The 22,682-nt window shown below is 37.5% G+C and overlaps 1 protein-coding gene across 1 annotated transcript in view; it reads left to right on the top strand.

The window, feature by feature from the left end:
- The window catches only part of LRP1B (LDL receptor related protein 1B), a gene marked incomplete at both ends in the record, with an annotated part of 1,860,945 nt that overhangs the window by 1,045,657 nt on the left and 792,606 nt on the right, over positions 1 to 22,682 (top strand). The window contains one exon of the mRNA XM_079710778.1: positions 1,784 to 2,020. Within this exon, the coding sequence (XP_079566904.1) occupies positions 1,784 to 2,020 (237 nt within the window). The remainder of the gene's footprint in view (positions 1 to 1,783; positions 2,021 to 22,682) is intronic.

Below are 22,682 nucleotides of genomic sequence, written 5' to 3'. Positions count from 1 at the left end.
AGTCTGCGCTCTACAACCAATGAGCCACAACTACTGAGCCCACATGCCACAACTACTGAAGCCTGTATGCCTAGAGTCTGTGCTCTGAAACAAGAGAAGCCACCACAGTGAGAAGCCTGCGCACTACAGCGAAGAGTAGCCCCTGCTCACAGCAACTACAGAAAGCCCATGTACAGCAATGAAGACCCAACACAGCCACAAAAAAAAAAAAAAAGAAAGAAAAGGATCAGCACAGAATATAATCTTAATGCTAAGATTTAGTAATAAAAGCAGAATACAAAACATATTCTCTTCTATATTAGTGTGCATTAGAAAAATAGCTAGATAAATTAAATTTGAAATAGTCACACCAAGGAATATAATACAGCAAACGAATGATTACTACAACAACCATAGATGAATATAAATTATGTAATAAGAATAAAATTAATTAATAGCACACATGCAATTCAAACACACAAAATTAAACAGTCTACTGTTGGGAAATATAAACAACATATGTGGCCAAACTTCTAAAAAATGCATGGTAAACACAATAACCATATTATTGTATATAACCAGAGATACTGGATGTCTCTGGGATGGAAGGGGGGTGGGTTTGGGGCATGTGCGTGCATTCTAATGTTCTGGAAATATTCTTAAGATCTACGCTAGGTACATGAGATTTGTTTTATTTTTATTCTTTAAATATTAACATTTTATAAATATTTATATATATTTAATATTCATTAACACTAATTTTAAAAGAAAATGAGAAAGAAACTATATAAAATGATTATATAGTTTGCATTGAGGGTGTTGAGTTTATTAGTAATTACTTATTTTTTCCTCCAAATTTTATAATGTAATTATTTTAATTTACTAAGAATCTCACTATGGTATGGTTATCCCAATATAATAGTCATATGTATCCTCAGTTTTCTTAATAAAACCTAGTATGTTTTCCTTTCCATTTGAAGTATTCTTTTCAAAATTATGTATACTAAACTATATAATGTGCCCTAGCAATATGAGAGCCTTGCATGTAGTTTCATATAAAACTCTGAAGGAGTTCATTCATTCTGTAGAAAAAGCTTCCTTGATTCTTGCATTTTAACCCAGGACACAGTTTTTTCTTTTGTTTAGTTTTTGATAAAGTCTGTGTTGTACCTCAGAGTTACTGGCAGACAGCATCAACCTCTAACATTCTAATTAAGATATGAAGAAAGAAGTGACACTGTAACTGGCATTTTATTTCATTTCTTAAAAAAAAATCACGTTTATACAAACTATAATATATTCACATGCAAGTTATGTGATACTGTGTGATTCTTTTTGTTTGCTTCTGACAGTCTGTAGATGCAAACTTTGAGGGGAGGGGTGTTTTAAATATTCTGAAGTTTTTAGCACTGTCAAACATAATGAATGCTACAGTTAGTATCTACAGATATGTTAGATAGATTGTAATGAATCGTAAAATTAAATGTGCCAGATGTTTTAATAAATGTCCATTTTACAATTATAAGTTATCCAACGATCTGCCATGTTTTTGCTATACAGTTACAGGCAAAAGAATAATTAACTAAATATAACCTATTCACAGAAGTAATTTCTGTTTTAACTAAAGTAACGCAATCAGCTGGTCTTCTTGCATCGAGATGCATTTGGCATATTTTAGGGTTTAATTTTTGGTACTGACTTTAAAAAAATGTTAATTGTGCCAGTTAATTAAACAGTGGCATTATGCAGGGTAAAGAAGATTAGGCAGCATCGGTTGTTTATGTTTGTAATCTTTCTTCTGCAGGACCAAAGAATGAGTTGTTTCTCTTTTATGGGAAAGGACGCCCAGGAATTGTTAGAGGAATGGACTTGAATACCAAGATAGCTGATGAATACATGATCCCCATAGAAAATCTGGTAAACCCTCGTGCTTTAGATTTTCATGCAGAAACCAATTATATCTACTTTGCTGACACCACCAGTTTCCTAATTGGCCGGCAGAAGATAGATGGCACAGAGCGAGAAACCATCCTGAAACATGGTAAGTGACAATGTGTATCAAACTGCCCAGAGACAAAACATTTATTTAAAAGGATAAATCCAATGTACGTCAAACTAACTTTAACCAGAACCCAAGTTACTGTTGATTTTAAAATATCTGTTAATTTCTATTTCTTGAGTAACATTATTTCAACATGTTTTCCAAATACTAGCTTATTAAAACCTTCATTATAAAATTGAGCTTGCAATTGTCCACTACATTATAAGTATTACAGAAATTAAATTGAGTTATTAATCCACCTTCATGGAAAATGTAGACTTACAGTTATATGTTTACAGTGTTATATGGTAGAACATAAGATTTAACAGGACATTGGAGACTTTTGTAATACTTGGTTCTCACTGGAATATTGGTCGTGTCACTCAAAGTTCGTTAAAAAGATCAGTGTTCCCATTGTCCTCACGATTCTTGAATATTGTTTTTGACGTTATATTAACAATTGAGTTGTTTAGAGTCACCCTTGAAATAATATCTGCAGAGAAACTTTGTTTATACCTATTTTTATTTACAAATACATATATGTTATTATATATAATATGTAAACATATATGCATATACTTTATTAAGATCAGTGAGTTTCATAAATTACTTGGCTTTGAACAACTGATCAATAATGAAACAATATAACTTTGTTATAAGTAAAAAGCATCTTTACTAATCAAGCAAACTGAATCTTCTATTGGCTGCTAGTCACTTTTAGGTGAGTTACTAATGATTCTGGACCTCAGTTTCCTCATATATACAGTTTACTTACTTCTCAAATATTTAAAAAATCCTTGATTTAGGGACATTAATTGTATGCTTATTATATGAAGGACACTGTGCTAGCTATCATAGGAGATAAAAAAAATGTTAGGAAATGGCTACTGCCTTCAAGGAGTTTATAATCTACCTTTGGAGATAATATAAACTCCCCCAAAATATTGGGTTGGCTAAAAAGTTCGTTTGGTTAGTGAATATGTTGTTCAATAAAGTTCTTGGTGAAAATGAAAAATGTGTCTTTTATTTTTACTTAAAACCAAATGAACTTTTTGGCCAACCCAATATAAAGGCTCTGCAGCATTTTATTTAATAAGTTCAAAGCTGGCTCAGAGAAATACATGATTCATGGAGAATGTCTGTGTAATAAGAATACACAGGAAGGCAGAGGTGTCTTTATCTGGGGATTCTCAGAGAACTGTTTTGTGAAGGAGGTAGTATTTGGGCTAGATCTTTTTTTTTTTTTTTTTTTTTTTTTTTTTGCGGTATGCGGGCCTCTCACTGTTGTGGACTCTCCCGTTGCGGAGCACAGGCTCCGGACGCTCAGGCTCAACGGCCATGGCTCACGGGCCAGCCGCTCCGCGGCATGTGGGATCTTCCCAGACCGGGACAAGAACCCGTGTCCCCTGCATCGGCAGGCGGATTCTCAACCACTGCGCCACCAGGGAAGCCCTGGGCTAGATCTTAAAGAAAGAATGTTAAAGGGGAGGGGAGTATATTTCAGCACCAGGAATTCCATGAGGAAAAACCAAAACAAACAAAACACCAAAAAGCACATGCTCCAGAAAGAGGATGAGAGGAACATTAAATAAGTGGGTCACTACTGCAGGTTTAGTTTACAGGTAATCATAACAGAGGAGTTGTGGATCCCGAAAGGTAGTGAAATTCAAGGCCTTAAATGTGAGGTGAAGGGGCTTGGATAAAATCCTGAAGGGGTAAGAGGAAATACTTTTGAGCCAAAGAATAATGTGAATAAAAAGATACTTTAGGAGAATCAATCTGGTGGTGGTGTACAGAGTGAATCAGAGGGAGGAAGTAGAGAAAATAAAAGTAGAGAAATGGACTAAAATTATTTACAGCATGAGTGGTAATGCATGATGGTCTCTCCTGTCTTTTAGAGGGATTGGGGACAGTATGAGAAGATTATTCATTCAACTCAGGTTCACTTTAAATCAAACTTTAATGATAAAAATACACCTTCCACAACCAACAAATGAAGTGCTAAAATGAAAAAATCCCTGTTTTTGTCTTTTTTTATAGTTTACTGATTAAGACAATATAAATCCACCATGACTTAGCCACCTAAGGAGTGTCTAATTAGAGTCAAGAGTTTTACTTTAAATTGCATGAGGCAGAGGCTGTCTGCCTACTTTTCTCTGTAATTCAGTAACGAATAATAGGAACTTGACAATTTTAGAAGGACAATGAACTTGCATATTCTAAGTAGATGCATTTGGATTGCTCTAATTTTGACCTAGACTGACATGTAATATAGAGGATCCTTGGGCTCTTTTCAAAAAGTGTCAGTTCCTGTGCTGTGACTGAATGTTCCAGCTAATAATCCTAACTTTGATAACCATATCTAATCAGTGACATTGGGGTTCTTTGCATTTTACCACAGCAACAGAGGTCAATTCTAATGGCCACTTGACTGCCGGGCACATCTGTACAGTGTTGCTTTGGCAGTAGGAAGGTTCTGAAAACATTTGGTCGATTTTTACACCTGAAATATATTTAACATTTTGATTATTCTATACAAGGGACAGCTTAATGTCTTTTTATTAGTTTATCTTGCTTCTTACCAGTAAGGAGAATAATAATACACATTATGCTGTGAGATTAACATGTCAAAACAGAACTTATATTTGGCAAATGACAATTCGTGATTCTTGGGATCAGAAGAATTAAGTTCTATGTACATTCACTCATTTAACTAGTCTACCAACTAACCTGAAGACTGAGAGGTAATGCTTGGTTTGACAAATGATTTTGTAAGCTTAGTAGAAATTCTGAGTCTTAGATAAATTTGTATAGTTTGAAGTAGAAGGCTTAATGATTTTGCTGTTTTTACATAAAACATAAATATCTTGAACATATTGTTTACAAGCTCAGATCCTTTTTATATAGAAAAAAAAAAACAGCATTTAAAAAAAAAGACCCATCTCTGTTAATTCTTTTTGTTTGCTCTCTTAGAGTTTTATTGCAAACTTCCTAAATGTGATATATCTCATAATCTTTTTGTAATATTGTGGGCTAAAATGGTACATAAATAAATAAGAAAGGAAAATTGCCCATTTGAAGTACTTACATATATCTCAATAATTATGGAAAATATTTATGAAATGAAGACATATTAGTGATTTAATAAAAATAGACTTTTATAAGGACAAAACATTTACCAGTCTTTATTGTGTTTTACTCTTCAGAAGTTTTTGCCAAAATTTCTGGTAAAATTTATACTCTTGATTTTTTTAAATTAATTACCTGATTTATTTATTTGTCCAGTCAATAAATGTTCATTGAATGCCTTCCCTGAGCCAAGTGCTATTTTAGGTGATGGGAATGCTGCAGTAAATAGGACAAAGCTTCATATTTAGTTTATATCCAAATAGTGAAAAATAGATAATAAACAAATAAACACATAAATGAACAAGATCATGATGAGTGCCCTAAAGAAATAAATGAAGATGCCAACAGCAAGCAAAAATAGACTAAGTGGTTAGTCATTCTGTTACCAAATTAGGTCTTATGATCCCCTACTTGAACCCTAGCCTGGCCAAGCCCCTGCCTCAGAGGGAAGGAAGGTTCTTTTCTGTTTGGGTTTACAGAGCCAAAAATGAAACCAAAGTTGAGATTGAAGCAGCACGATCATTATTCAATGGCCGGAGAATGGAGAAGTGGGATCTTAATCACAAATCAACTTCTTGCCCAGGGGACTGACAATTAAGGCAAGATTTTAAAGGCAAGGCTAATGAGGGGGAAGTGTATGCATTGGTCTTCTGGGAATAGGCGGGTTCTTCCTGGAACTGGGGTGTCACCTCTTTTCTGTCCTTGTATGGTCCTCTAGCATCTGGGTTGGAAGCAGGTTGAACCATCATGGGCAGACAGACAGTGGTCTTACTATTACAATGAGATTGTAATGAGGTGCAGGGCGATATTTGTCCCACTTTTGAAGTTGAACCAGCTTGCACCAGTTTTCTTATAGTGAGACTCTTGTTCCTGTGCTGTGAACACAGCTAGAGGATATGGTTAGCTGTGGTTTTCTACAAATTTACCTGGAGGGAGGGCCAGGAGTATGATTCTGGGGCAATAGCCTTGGTAACAATTCTTGCAGATATAATTATTATGCTCTCTAAGAGGACAAGATACATGTTCTTTATAAGATTGTATTCATGTTTAGATTCTTGAATGTCTTGTCCAAGATTCATTTTTCATGGCAGAATGAATTATAATTTCCAGCAGAAAGGAAAAAAATACAAAAATGAAAACTTAGTATTCAATTTATTATTGCATATATTCTATTAGTGCAGTACTTGGTTTTAAGCTGTATAAATTAGTTATACTGAGATACATATATCCAAATAGAAGGTATGTTAAAATATCTTTCACATTATTTCATATCTTTAAAGTATTAAAAAAAACCACTCAAAGCATTTTTCCTGAGTTTGAAAGTTATTAATGCCTGCAGCTGTAACAGAAAAACTGTAGTTTCAATAGATCCCATCATTAAACTGCAGACTTGAGGTCACCAAATTTGTGGTAATTTGTAACAATAGCCTCAGGAACTAATGCAAAGCATGTGCTCTGAACCGCTTTGCTATATTGACCTTATGTATTTCTTTTTTTTAATTAATGAATTAATTAATTAATTTTGGCTGCATTGGGTCTTCATTGCTGCCTGCGGGCTTTTCTCTAGTTACAGCGAGCGGGGACTACTCTGCATTGCCGTGCGCAGGCCTCTCATTGTGCTGGCTTCGCTTGTTGCAGTGTATGGGCTTCAGTGGTTGTGGCACACAGGCTCAGTAGTTGTGACTCGCGGGCTCTAGAGTGCAGGCTCAGTGGTTGTGGTGCACTGGCTTAGTTGCTCCGCGGCATGTGGTATCTTCCTGGACCAGGGCTCAAACCTGTGTCCCCTGCACAGGCAGGCGGATTCTTAACAACTGCACCACCAGGGAACCCCTGACCTTATATACTTCTTAAGATAGGTTCTACTTGATTGAGATCTGGAGTAAGTACACATTTCCACACCTCAGAGTCTTCCTTTAACTGAAGATACTTACATGATCCATGAAGTTAGAGAACAATGAATAACTTTGGGCAGCATGGAAGAGAGGCTCTCTGTTTTGATATGAATAGAACTGTAGCCAGGAGTTAGGGAGTCAGTCTCTGACAAACATATCTTCCAGATAACATGTTTAAAGGTTATCTGTTGACATATTAGCAAAGTATCAAAGGGTAGTGCCATATTTATGTGATTCCCTGTCTAGCATGTGAAGAGTCAAACCCTATTCTTCAGCTCAGTTCTATCCAATTTTGTGTTGAAATGTATGGTATTATACCTGGGCCATGAATTATTATTTGATAATTCATCATTGTAATACCACTACCACCACCACATACATGCACATAGACAACCACCGACTTAAGACACACTTCAGAACTCCAGAAATATTCCCAGGCCTCTATTTTAACCAAGATTAGTGTGGCCACTCAAAATAGGTTATAGGGTGCAATCTGTTCCCAGATGACACCTACCTGAGAGTAAGACTATAATTTTCTGTATCTAGAGATCACCATTTGTTCTTGGATTTCAATGAACTTCACCATTCTATAATTCTCTAGGAATTTCTAGTGTCTCATAAAGATCGAGTGTTACAATTGATGAAACAAACCTGTTGAGATATCATTAATAAATTATGTTAGAAAGTTCCCATGAACGTTAAATAGTCATTACGCCTTGCAAAACATTTTAACATTAAGAACAAGCCTTTACTCTCTGCTGTTAGATTGCAGGTGAATATCAATCTCATTTTTTCTGACTTTAATTCTGACTTTCTCATAAAGAAAAATTCTGAGAGGTGTAGACTCTGACCAACCGTTAGAGGAAATAATGAGTACATTTGTCAGTCATGAGACATTTCTTAATTAAAACTGTTAAGAAGAGATTTGCAAGCATTTGCAACTTTTGAGAATCTAATGGTTATTGTTGTCCTGCTGAGTAGCAAGGTTATAGCCTATTTGTATATAACTGACTCTTGTTGACAATCAATAAGATGTTTTCCCACAATGCGCAGGAGATTTGAGTCCTGAAAATATTGGTTCAATTTCATGTTTAGTTTATATATATTTCTCATAATTTCTGATGTTTCTAAGGAAGTATATGAGATATTGGAAAAAAACTTTAAGCCAATATATGTGTTTTTGTCAGAAAAGTTGACATGGATATGAAGAGATTGAAATCTAGATTCTAAAATATATTAAGTCATAAAAAAATGGAATTGGCCATGTTGCTAATAGGTTATAGTAAACATGGAAGAAAAGATATCTTTCCCTTTATTTGTTTCCACCCAACATAGGCATATATACACACGCACAAGCACGGACAGATACAGCATACTACACACACACACACACACACACGAGTTCAGAAGAGCCCTAGAAGTTTCTATAAAGAATTCTATTATCTTGTAAATGTTTAATTACTGGTAAGGTCAAAAGATAGAATGTGAAAATATTTGGTAATCTCCAAAGTACCAATTGAAGTTTTATTACAAATATGATTGTTACATCAATAAATATTCTGATCAGTAAAATTTGGGGGCACTTTAAATAAATTTCCAGTTTTACCATGAATTAAAAAAAAGAAATACATTCAGCCTAATTGCTTAATTATTCTCAGCATTATGTAATCTTTGTTACTTCAGAAATCACTGGGGAATCCTCTGTTAAACTAGTAGGACTAATATTCTAATCACTGACTGTAATTGTACTTTTGTTTAGGTTAATGCAAATTTCTGATGAAAATGAAAAGTTTAATAAATAAGTCTTGGCAGACTTTACTATGGGGGCTCTAAAATAGGAAATGCTAGCTCAAATTGTGGGGACAGTTAATATCCACAATGCCAGCTGAGCAAGTTCCCTTGAAACTAGCCATTATGAAAGGATTTTAGGGGGTGATAATAGTCATTGTCTGTAGAACACGTATGTCAAATAATGTGACTCTGCCCTATCTAAAGTGAAGTTTTATTTTTGCCTTTCATTGACTATTAAAAATTATTCAGTAGAGTGAATACTCTTACCCCATAGCAAAACTTCGTCAAATCCCAATCCTTTCTGCTAAAAACGAGGCAGCAGCCAGACCTCTTGGTCATGTTAAGTCAGAAACACAGACTCAATTTGGGAATGCCCACTCCACTATATATACATATGTCACAATTTTAAATTCAGTGTATCATCAAATCTTCCCTGCTCCCTACCTATATTGTCTTCTGGCTAGAAAAAAGGAAAGGAAGGCATATTTGGTTCATTCTTTCTCTGTCCTGCATTTATTTTCCTTGCCACCCCTCCCAGCTTGCTAGTTAGTTTCCAATGCCCACTCACCTCTCAACATTGGTAGGAAGAGGTGAGAGGGTAAGATTGGTTAGGAGTGATAAGGAGATAACAAAGGTCCTACGTGAACTGGTTCCATTATAAACTGACCTCTCTCTGAGACTGCCAGATCTTTAAAATCACTCTTGGGGTGTGTATATGTGTGTGTCTGTCTGTGTGTGTGCATGTGCAAGCTATTTGGAGGTTTTCTGCTAGATCCCTCTAATTACATTTCCCTTGGCCAAAGTGCATGAAACTCTATGCCTGTGACTCTGCATCCTTGAATAACCAGTTCCTGTCCATCTTCTTATTGCTTGAGTCCCTGTAACCAGCCAGATTGCAAACATCCCTATGCCAACATATGCTCCTGTGTGGTCCACATATATTCTGCAAAATTATTTGTAAACCTTCTGCCCCAACAAACTCTGGGAGTGCAGATACAGTGCAAATCAACCCCCACTAAGTATTCTGCTACCAGAGTCCACTTTAGCTTTTAGAGGTATGAGATTTTCTCAGGTGTGAGTTTTGCACATTTGGAAAAAACTAACAATTCAAAGATCTCCTAGAGGCCCCATAGAAAGCTCCATCACTAGAGTTGAGGTAAAAAGTACCCTTCCGTTCTCTCTTTTCTACCACCTTGGGGGATTGAAGGGTAGGGACTATAGACTAACAGAACAGCAGGATCACTCTCCAAAGAAATCTCCTAAAACCCTCCCCTGTTTACATTATATTCCCTTTACACCATTGATCTGGTTAAGGTGTCTAAGAGTTATGGAAACAATTGTGATCTAGTTGATTGTAAAATATGAGGACTTTTTTTTCTCACACTCACTTTGATTTTGTTTTATCATTTTGTCTTCTAATCAAAGCTTTAATTTTAACATCCCATTACTAATCTCACAGTGAGTTAACTGTTGCTCCTGATTCTGCAAGAGTGATCAACCAAACTGCAGGATGTTCTAATAGTCATTAGGCAGTGGTCCAAATGACACCTGGAAAGGAGATATAAGAAAAACAACAGTAAAACTATTTTGAAAATTCACTTAAAGATTGCAACAAATAGTATTTTCACTCATCTTTATATTCCTAGTTTTTTAAATTATCTGATTTTACTATCACCTAGATTCTTAGTTTTTCTTTTAAACTTTAAAATAGTGATTTTGCAAGGCTTAGAATTGAGACTTTACAAATTAAGAGGTGTAAACAACAACATAAAAGCACATACAAAAAGCTCTCAAGAGGTTCATGATGGTGCCATCACTGGACATGAGGTGAAAGAGCATCTCTCATACTCTTTTCTTTCCTCCAATTTTAATTATCCAATTGTAATAACTCAGATGTCACCTTTGCCTATATTCATGATTGTAAGGAAAACCAGATGCGACATATTTTCTAAAGTTTTGTGTTTCAGTGAACAGTATCATCCGACTTAATTTTCTGTACAGGTTCTTCAGAATGACAAAATATATGAAGGTTGTACCTACAAATTAAAATTATTTCCAATCCCAGACTGACACTAGCTCTCAAGATGGATGAAAAGATTCCTTATTCACAATGTATCACAAGTCCTAAAATTGTTCCTATTAATCAGTTCCCATTGCTTACACTATTTTATCTTATGCCCCAAAGAAAATTATGTTACTTTTGGATACATGTCATGATTTGTAAATTGTGCAAGTTGGTTTATGGGGAGTGTGCTCTAGCCGTGGGAACCTATAGCACCTGGCCAGGAGTATATACATCCCATACCTGCTCCATCACAGATTGATTTTATGATAACCTTTGCTAGATGCAATTCAGTGCAAAAATCTGAGATTAAATGTCAGTCGTATTTGTTATTTGGTATCGTGTTGATAAAAATCTTTAAGAAATTAATCTTTTTTATTTCTTTTTTTTTTTTCCCTAAACTAATGACTGAATTAACTGGTATTTTTGTTGTTGTTGTTCGATCCAAAAATGGCTGCAAGATTTACTCTAAACGCTTGTATTTTTCTCCTGATAAACTCTAGCTGTGTTTATAATTGTATTTTTAAAAATAAGGTTTATTACAGCATAAGTTAAATATGGCACAATCTACCTTTTTTAAGTGAACAATTCAATATCTCCAGTTGAATAACGACCACCATAGTCAAGTTGGAATATTCCTGTCACCCCAGAAAGTTCCCTTAGTTTCTAACAACCACTGATCTGATTTCTATTCTGATCTATTTTTCTACAGTTTTACTTTTTCTGAAATGTCAGAAAAATTTAATCCTAAAATGTATAGCCTTTGCGTTTGATTTGCTTTACTTAGATGTTTTTGAGATTCTTCCATGTTGTTGGGTCAGACATTCATTTGTTTTTCATAATGGGTCATATTATGCTACATGGATGTACCACAAAACTTTTATTCTTTTACCAGTTGATGTTCACATGGGTTGTTTCAAGTTTGGTCAATTTGGAAGAAACCTGTCATAAACACTTACATATAGTACATTATATGGACATGTGTTTTCATTTCTGAAAGTGGATTGCCTACTAGTATGGTAAGTGTATGCATAACTTTATAAGAAACTGTCAAACTCTTCAATCTGTTCAAAATGTTTTTCAAAGTGACTGGGTCATTTTGCTTTCCCCACATCAAGGTTTCAATTGGTCTGCTTTTTCTCCAGCACATAGTATTATTGGTCATTTTTTCATTTGAGCCATTCTGATAGGTGTATGTTGATAAATCAATGTTTAAATCTGAAGGTCTCCATATCAAGGTCATCCTAAGGTCTGATTTTATTTACACTTTACTTCTTTGGTTGACCAGTTTATCTCAATGGGTTGTTTGTCTTTTGCTTTCTGTATGACTCTTAATTTCAAATAATTTAGGTAGGAAAACCTTAGAAACTTAAATAAGTAAAATGTAGGCCAGGAGCATAGGTACATTTATTCTGTCAGTGTGTTAGTGTGAAGAACTTGATCAATCTATTCAGTAATTTCACTGGGTTTGGATTTTGTTCATATTATAGTTACCTTAAGTAAACCAAACCTTTCAGATACTTCAGTGATGGGCTGATTCTACCTTATGCTTAGTAAGTATCCTGGAGTGTGCCTGCTCATTCTTTAGCTTTCAATAATCCCTGCGTGGCTGCCTCACTGAGGGGTCTGTCTCCACACTCTTGACCTTTCCTTGATTGTGACCTGTTAATAAGTGGGAGGCTCATGGTGGTAGACAAGGGGTTCTCCATTCTCTTGTCTGGTCTTTGGTCTTATTTAGATTCTGTGGTTCTGGGCTCTGGAGATGGGTCTTTCCATGCATCTCTTCCCTTGTCAGCCAATATCTGCCATGTGTCTGTGGGAGGTCTTGGGCAGGAGATAATCTTTTGCTCCATGCCCCAAGGTAGCAAATATCTGTTGTTGTTTTTTCTTTGTTGTTGTTGTTGTTTTTGGTATCAATTCAGAATTCTGGTCCAAGCATCTTTATTGTACCCACTCTAGGCGCAAATAGCTTTGCTTGTACTCTTCCCTCAGTGTCACTGTGTCTTTGTTTTAGACCATTGGCAGTAATTTCTTACCCTTCTCCAAGCATTACACTAGAGTTGCTTGTTGTAAGTAGCAAACTTGTGGTGGGGGGGGCTTCCCTGGTGGCGCAGTGGTTGAGAGTCCGCCTGCCGATGCAGGGGACACGGGTTCGTGCCCCGGTCTGGGAAGATCCCACATGCCGCGGAGCGGCTGGGCCCGTGAGCCATGGCCGCTGGGCCTGTGCGTCTGGAGCCTGTGCTCCGCAACGGGAGAGGCCACAACAGTGAGAGGCCCACATAACGCAAAAAAAAAAAAAAAAAAAAAAAAAACTTGTGGTGGGACCAGGGTTGTTTCTCTCAGGGTCACAAGGCTTTGGCTTCTACCCCTCCCTCAATGGCTGCTTATCTCTGCAGCTCACCTTCCCTTTTGAGAAGGGAGGATTTCCTGCCCTTTTTTTAGTGGCAAATGAATTTATTTTCTATACCTCCCTCACAGGCAGTGGATCTTTGTCTGGCTTCTGGGAGTGGGGTGGTCTCCTTCCCCTTCCTCAGTGATTTAAGGGATTTCTTTTTATGAGAGAAAAGTCTAGGGAATAGGTTGGGTTTTATGTCTGTGAAGCACACAGGGCTATCTCTCAGTTCTCTTGCTATGCCTACAGTATTTCTCTGTGAACTCAGTGAAAGAAATCCTTTGTGTCAGGGTTTCCCAAGAATTCAAAAGTATCACATTAATTCACACTTGTTTTTTAAAATTCTTTGCCATTTTAACTTTTTAAAAAGACTACGTTTATGGCAGTTGCCTCTTCCTCCTGTGCTCTGGCAAAGGTACAACAATTCATGTGAACCGTTTTTACTGGAAGAGGCCTGTCACTCTGGATTTCTTTTCATTGTGTTTCCTTGGGATCCTATCTTTTATTTGGACTCAACAAAAGTTGTAATCTTGTAGATTATTGGTCTTTCTCTTATTGTTACGTGTTTCAATATTCTTTTGTGGGTTTGTGCATCCTAAGTGAAGCCTAATTCTTCATGTCTATAATTCATTAATACAAATGGGAATTTGAAGAATAAGATTGAAATATTTTTTAAAACTGTTTTTTCTTCCGTCTCCTTAGCATTAGAATCAATTTTTAAAAGTAGCTGAGTTCTGCTTATGAATAAATGTGAATCCCTTGTGATGCTTTTAAACATCAGCAGTTTACACATAAAGACATTTCATTTGATGCAAAAATATTTAAGTGTTTTCTACTTTCAATAAGCTTATTTTGTATTACATTTTAACTAAAAATAAATAAATGAAGTAGTGATGGGAGTTTTCACTTTGCAAAAAGAAAAATTGGTTAATGTATTACATTATTAGAAGAAAAATGTATTATTAAAGAGATGGTACAGGATGATATGATTAAGGTTATCTCAAAATCTGATTATTATTTATTGCTAAGATTTCTAGTCATATACCTATATAAAACATTATTTAATTACCAAAGATGCCAGATAGTAGGTGAAGTGTTCAGTAAAAATATAACTGTCATTCTGAAAGAGTTTTCATTCTATTTGAATGCATCTGTCAGATTACAAATGGGGCAAAGGACTAAATATAGGAATAAGCAAACAGTTCACCCTGACTTTGCCCTCTATATCCAAGAAAAAAAATCACTGAAAAATATTTTTTAATAGAGTAAATTGATACCAGCACTGTGAAATTGAAGAGTATATCATCAGTGATCAGAGATGATGGGAATTTCTTAGCTAGAGTGCAGATTTTACCACATTGACTAGACCATGAGAAACCATAACCTAAAATATCCTAGGTGTAAACTTCAAATATAAGAATTGAAAAGTAGAACCTTATGGTCCTCATAAAAACTGAAAGAAATGAAAAAATAGGTCTTAAGGTGATCTTTAGAGCAATTTAATAATTAAGCAAACTAAAAATAATAGGTCCAGATCAATCTACCTCCACTCTGGCATTGACTATACCCTTCAAAAGCACACACAAACAATGGATTGAGGTGTGTTTATTCATTTAACATAAAATAATACTAGATAGCAGTTAAAGATGCATGAAGTAATGGCCCCAGGCCATAAAATCAGCTGTGTGGAGAGATGGCCCTAACCACCAGGAGGGCTTCAGCACTCACATGATATCGGGCATCACAACCAGCCATGGCATGGGCCTGCCCCACCTACCAGTGCACTAGTGACACAAGGCAGGGCCTCACAGACAAACAGGCTTGGGCCAGCCCCCCCATCAACATGCCCACATTAGTCCAGACTGCCAGAGCAGAAAGGCACATTCAGCTCACATAGGGGACACCCCAGGAGCATATAGTCTGGTGACCAGAGGAAAGTGTGCTGCTAGACCCCATAAGATATATCCTATATAAGGCCATCTCTCCAAGATTAGAAGATATACTGAACTTACTTAATACATATAAATAAGCACAGAGAATTAAGCAACATGATGAAAAAGAGGAATATGTTCCAAGTGAAGGCATAAGACAAAACATAAGAAAAAGAATTAAACAAAACAGAGATAAGCAATCTACCCAATAAATAATTCAAGGTAATGAATATAAACGTGCTCACCAAATTAAGAAGGATTGAAGAACAGAGTGAGAATTTCAACAGTTAGAAAATATAATAAAGAAATAATCTAAGCTGAAGAATACAGTAACTGAATTTAAAAAAAATCATTAGAAGGAATCAATTAGATGATACAGAAGAACAGATCAGCAATCTAGAAGACAGAATAGTGAAAATCACACAAGCCAAACAGAAACAGAAAAAAAGAATAAAAAATGAAGATAGTTTAAGAAAACTGTAGGCAATATCAAGCATACCAAAATTCACATATAGGGGACCCAGAAGGAGAAAAGACAGAGAAAAGGGCAGAAAATGTATCTGAAGAAGTAGTAGCTGAAAATTTCCCTAACCTGGCAAAGGAACCAGACATCCAGGTCAATGAAGCACAAAGAGTCCAAAACAGGATCAAACCATGGAGACTCACACCAAGATTCATTATAATTAAAATATCAAAAAATTAAAGATAAAGAGAGAGTCTTAAAAATAAGAGAACTTCCGGGTAAGATGGCGGAAGAGTAAGACGCGGAGATCACCTTCCTCCTCACGGATACACCAGAAATACAGCTACACGTGGAACAACTCCTACAGAACACCTACTGAACGCTGGCAGAAGACCCCAGACCTCCCAAAAGGCAAGAAACTCCCCACATACCTGGGTAGGGCAAAGCGGAGAGATTCCCGCACAGAGGATCGGTGCCGAGCGGCACTCACCAGCCCGAGAGGCTTGTCTGCTCGCCCGCCGGGGCGGGCGGCGCTGGAAGCTGAGGCTCGGGCTTCGGTCAGAGCGCAGGGAGAGGACTGGGGCTGGCGGCGAGAACTCAGCCTGAAGGGGGCTAATGTGCCACAGCTAGCCGGGAGGGAGTCCGGGAAAACTCTGGAGCTGCCGAAGAGGCAAGAGACTTGTTCTTCCCTCTTGGTTTCCTGCTGCGCGAGGAGAGGGGATTAAGAGCGCTGCTTAAAGGGGCTCCACAGACGGGCGCGAGTCGCGACTGAAAGCGCGGAGCCCAGTGACGGGCGTGGGACGCTGGGGCTGCTGCTGCCGCCGCCAAGAAGCCCGTGTGCGAGCGCAGGTCACTGTCCACACCGCCCTTCCGGGAGCCTGAGCAGCCCGCCACTGCCGGGGTCCCGGGATCCAGGGGCGGCTTCCCTGGGAGAACGCACGGCGCGCCTCGGGCTGGTGCAACGTCACGCCGACCTCTGCCGCTGCAGGCTCGCCCCGCACTCCGTGCCCCTCCCTCCCGCCCGGCCTGAGTGAGCCAGAGTTCCCGAAGAGGCTGCTCCTTTAACCCTTTCCTGTCTGAGTGAAGAACAGACGCCCTCCGGCGACCTACACGCAGAGGCGGGGCCAAATCCAAAGCTGAGACCCGGGAGCTGTGAGAACAAAGAAGAGAAAGGGAAACCTCTCCCAGCAGCCTCAGAAGCAGCGGATTAAAGCTCCACAATCAACTTGATGTACCCTGCATCTGTGGAATACATGAATAGACAACAAATCATCCCAAATTGAGGAGCCAGGAGTCAGTACTGTGCCTCTGAGGTGGGAGAGCCAACTTCAGGACACTGGTCCACAAGAGACCTCCCAGCTCCACATAATATCAAACGGCGAAAATCTTCCAGAGATCTCCATCTCAACACCAGCACCCAGCTTCACTCAACGACCAGCAAGCTACAGTGCTGGACACCCTATGCCAAACAACTAGCAAGACAGGAACACAACGCCACCCATTAGCAGAGAGGTGGCCTAAAATCATAAAAAGTCTGCAGACACCCCAAAACACACCACCAGACGTGGACCTGCCCACCAGAAAGACAAGATCCAGCCTCATCCACCAGAACACAGGCACTAGTCCCCTCGACCAGGAAACCTACACAACCCACTAAACCAACCTTAGCCACTGGGGACAGACACCAAAAACAACAGGAACTACGAACCTGCAGCCGGCAAAAAGGAGACCCCAAACACAGTAACATAAGCAAAATGAGAAGACAGAAAAACACACAGCAGGAGAAGGAGCAAGATAAAAACCCACCAGACCTAACAAATGAAGAGGTAATAGGCAGTCTACCTGAAAAAGAATTCAGAATAATGATAGTAAAGATGATCCAAAATCTTGGAAATAGAATAGACAAAATGCAAGAAACAGTTAACAAGGACCTAGTAGAACTAAAGATGAATCAAGCATCGATTAAAAACACAATAAATGAAATGAAAAATACTCTAGATGGGATCAATAGCAGAATAACTGAGGCAGAAGAACGGATAAGTGAGGTGGAAGATAAAATAGTGGAAATAACTAATGCAGAGCAAAATAAAGAGAAAAGAATGAAAAGAACAGAGGACAATATCAGAGACCTCTGGGACAACATTAAACGCACCAACATTCGAATTATAGGGGTTCCAGAAGAAGAAGAGAAAAAGAAAGGGACTGAGAAAATATTTGAAGAGATTATAGTTGAAAACTTCCCTAATATGGGAAAGGAAATAGTTAATCAAGTCCAGGAGGCACAGAGAGTCCCATACAGAATAAATCCAAGAAGAAATACGCCAAGACACATATTAATCAAACTGTCAAAAATTAAACACAAAGAAATCATATTAAAAGCAGCAAGGCAAAAACAACAAATAACACACAAGGGAATCCCCATCAGGATAACAGCTGATCTCTCAGCAGAAACTCTACAAGCCAGAAGGGAGTGGCAGGACATAATTAAAGTGATGAAGGAGAGAAACCTGCAACCAAGATTACTCTACCCAGCAAGGATCTCATTCAGATTTGATGGAGAAATTAAAACGTTTACAGACAAGCAAAAGCTGAGAGAGTTCAGCACCACCAAACCAGCTTTACAACAAATGCTAAAGGAACTTCTCTAGGCAAGAAACACAACAGAAGGAAAAGACCTACAATAACGAACCCAAAACAATTAAGAAAATGGGAATAGGAACATACATATCGATAATTACCTTAAATGTAAATGGACTAAACGCTCCCACCAAAAGACACAGATTGGCTGAATGGATACAAAAACAAGACCCATATATATGCTGTCTACAAGAGACCCACTTCAGACCTAGAGACACATACAGACTGAAAGTAAGGGGATGGAAAAAGATATTCCATGCAAATGGAAACCAAAAGAAAGCTGGAGTAGCAATTCTCATATCAGACAAAATAGACTTTAAAATAAAGACTACTAGAAGAGACAAAGAAGGACACTACATAATGATCAAGGGATCGATCCAAGAAGAAGATATAACAATTGTAAATATTTATGCACCCAACATAGGAGCACCTCAATACATAAGGCAAACACTAACAGCCATAAAAGGAGAAATCGACAGTAACACAATCATAGTAGGGGACTTTAACACCCCACTTTCACCAATGGACAGATCATCCAAAATGAAAATAAATAAGGAAACACAAGCTTTAAATGATACATTAAACAAGATGGACTTAATTGATATTTATAGGACATTCCATCCAAAAACAACAGAATACACATTTTTCTCAAGTGCTCATGGAACATTCTCCAGGATAGATCATATCTTGGGTCACAAATCAAGCCTTGGTAAATTTAAGAAAATTGAAATTGTATCAAGTATCTTTTCCGACCACAATGCTATGAGACTAGATATCAATTACAGGAAAAGAGCTATAAAAAATACAAACACATGGAGGCTAAACAATACATTACTTAATAACGAAGTGATCACTGAAGAAATCAAAGAGGAAATAAAAAAATACCTAGAAACAAATGACAATGGAGACACGACGACCCAAAACCTATGGGATGCAGCAAAAGCAGTTCTAAGAGGGAAGTTTATAGCAATACAATCCCACCTTAAGAAACAGGAAATATCTCGACTAAACAACCTAACCTTGCACCTAAAGCAATTAGAGAAAGAAGAACAAAAACATCCCAAAGTTAGCAGAAGGAAAGAAATCATAAAAATCAGATCAGAAATAAATGAAAAAGAAATGAAGGAAACAATAGCAAAGATCAATAAAACTAAAAGCTGGTTCTTTGAGAAGATAAACAAAATTGATAAACCATTAGCCAGACTCATCAAGAAAAAAAGGGAGAAGACTCAAATCAATAGAATTAGAAATGAAAAAGGAGAAGTAACAACTGACACTGCAGAAATACAAAAGATCGTGAGAGATTACTATAAGCAACTCTATGCCAATAAAATGGACAACCTGGAAGAAATGGACAAATTCTTAGAAATGCACAACCTGCCAAGACTGAATCAGGAAGAAATAGAACATATGAACAGACCAATCACAAGCACTGAAATTGAAACTGTGATAAAAAATCTTCCAACAAACAAAAGCCCAGGACCAGATGGCTTCACAGGCGAATTCTATCAAGCATTTAGAGAAGAGCTAACGCCTATCCTTCTCAAACTCTTCCAAAATATAGCAGAGGGAGGAACACTCCCAAACTCATTCTACGAGGCCACCATCACCTTGATACCAAAACCAGACAAGGATGTCACAAAGAAAGAAAACTACAGGCCAATATCACTGATGAACATAGATGCAAAAATCCTCAACAAAATACTAGCAAACAGAATCCAACAGCACATTAAAAGGATCATACACCATGATCAAGTGGGGTTTATCCCAGGAATGCAAGGATTCTTCAATATACGCAAATCAATCAACGTGATACACCATATTAACAAATTGAAGGAGAAAAACCATATGATCATCTCAATAGATGCAGAGAAAGCTTTCGACAAAATTCAACACCCATTCATGATAAAAACCCTGCAGAAAGTAGGCATAGAGGGAACTTTCCTCAACATAATAAAGGCCATATATGACAAACCCACAGCCAGCATCGTCCTCAATGGTGAAAAACTGAAACCATTTCCACTAAGATCAGGAACAAGACAAGGTTGCCCACTCTCACCACTCTTATTCAACATAGTTTTGGAAGTTTTAGCCACAGCAATCAGAGAAGAAAAGGAAATAAAAGGAATCCAAATTGGAAAAGAAGAAGTAAAGCTGTCACTGTTTGCAGATGACATGATACTATACATAGAGAATCCTAAAGATGCTACCAGAAAACTACTAGAGCTAATCAATGAATTTGGTAAAGTTGCAGGATACAAAATTAATGCACAGAAATCTCTGGCATTCCTATATACTAATGATGAAAAATCTGAAAGTGAAATCAAGGAAACACTCCCATTTACCATTGCAACAAAAAGAATAAAATATCTAGGAATAAACCTACCTAAGGAGACAAAAGACCTGTATGCAGAAAATTATAAGACACTGATGAAAGAAATTAAAGATGATACAAATAGATGGAGAGATGTACCATGTTCTTGGATTGGAAGAATCAACATTGTGAAAATGACTCTACTACCCAAAGCAATCTACAGATTCAATGCAATCCCTATCAAAATACCACTGGCATTTTTCACAGAACTAGAACAAAAAATTTCACAATTTGTATGGAAACACAAAAGACCCCGAATAGCCAAAGCAATCTTGAGAACGAAAAATGGAGCTGGAGGAATCAGGCTCCCTGACTTCAGACTATACTACAAAGCTGCAGTAATCAAGACAGTATGGTACTGGCACAGAAACAGAAAGATAGATCAATGGAACAGGATAGAAAGCCCAGAGATAAACCCACGGACATATGGTCACCTTATCTTTGATAAAGGAGGCAGGAATGTACAGTGGAGAAAGGACAGTCTCTTCAATAAGTGGTGTTGGGAAAACTGGACAGGGACATGTAAAAGTATGAGATTCGATCACTCCCTAACACCATACACAAAAATAAGCTCAAAATGGATTAAAGACCTAAATGTAAGGCCAGACACTATCAAACTCTTAGAGGACAACATAGGCAGAACACTCTATGACATAAATCACAGCAAGATCCTTTTTGACCCACCTCCTAGAGAAATGGAAATAAAGACAAAAATAAACACATGGGACCTAATGAAACTTAAAAGCTTTTGCACAGCAAAGGAAACCATAAACAAGACCAAAAGACAACCCTCAGAATGGGAGAAAATATTTGCAAATGAAGCAACTGACAAAGGATTAATCTCCAAAATTTATAAGCAGCTCATGCAGCTCAATAACAAAAAAACAAACAACCCAATCCAAAAATGGGCAGAAGACCTAAATAGACATTTCTCCACAGAAGATATACAGACTGCCAACAAACACATGAAAGGATGCTCAACATCTTTACTAATTAGAGAAATGCAAATCAAAACTACAATGAGATATCATCTCACACCAGTCAGAATGGCCATCATCAAAAAATCTAGAAACAATAAATGCTGGAGAGGGTGTGGAAAAAAGGGAACACTCTTGCACTGCTGGTGGGAATGTGAATTGGTACAGCCACTATGGAGAACGGTATGGAGGTTCCTTAAAAAACTACAAATAGAACTACCATATGACCCTGCAATCCCACTACTGGGCATATACCCTGAGAAAACCATAATTCAAAAAGAGACATGTACCAAAATGTTCATAGCAGCCCTATTTACAATAGCCCGGAGATGGAAACAACCTAAGTGTCCATCATTGGATGAATGGGTAAAGAAGATGTGGCACATACATACAATGGAATATTACTCAGCCATAAAAAGAAATGAAATTGAACTATTTGTAATGAGGTGGATGGACCTAGAGTCTGTCATACAGAGTGAAGTAAGTCAGAAAGAGAAAGACAAATACTGTATGCTGACACATATATATGGAATTTAAGAAAAAAAAAGGTCATGAAGAACATAGGGGTAAGACAGGAATAAAGACACAGACCTACTAGAGAATGGACTTGAGGATATGGGGAGGGGGAAGGGTAAGCTGTGACAAAGTGAAAGAGCGGCATGGACATATATACACTACCAAACGTAAGGTAGATAGCTAGTGGGAAGCAGCCGCATAGCACAGGGAGATCAGCTCGGTGCTTTGTGACCGCCTGGAGGGGTGGGATAGGGAGGGTGGGAGGGAGACGCAAAAGGGAGGGGATATGGGAACATATGTATACATATAACTGATTAAATTTGTGGAAAAAAAAAAAAAAAAAAAAAAAAAAAAAAAAATAAGAGAAAAGCAACTAGTTACATATAGGAAAGTCCGATAAGACCATCAAATGACTTTTCAGTAGAAACTTTGAAGGCAAGAAGGGAATGGCACAATATATTTAAAGTACTGAAAGGAAAAAAAACCCTGCAACCAAGA

This window comes from Hyperoodon ampullatus, assembly GCF_949752795.1.
Source record: "Hyperoodon ampullatus genome assembly, chromosome: 8".
Lineage (NCBI taxonomy): Eukaryota > Metazoa > Chordata > Mammalia > Artiodactyla > Ziphiidae > Hyperoodon > Hyperoodon ampullatus.
This window is presented reverse-complemented; position numbering and strand designations above follow the sequence as displayed.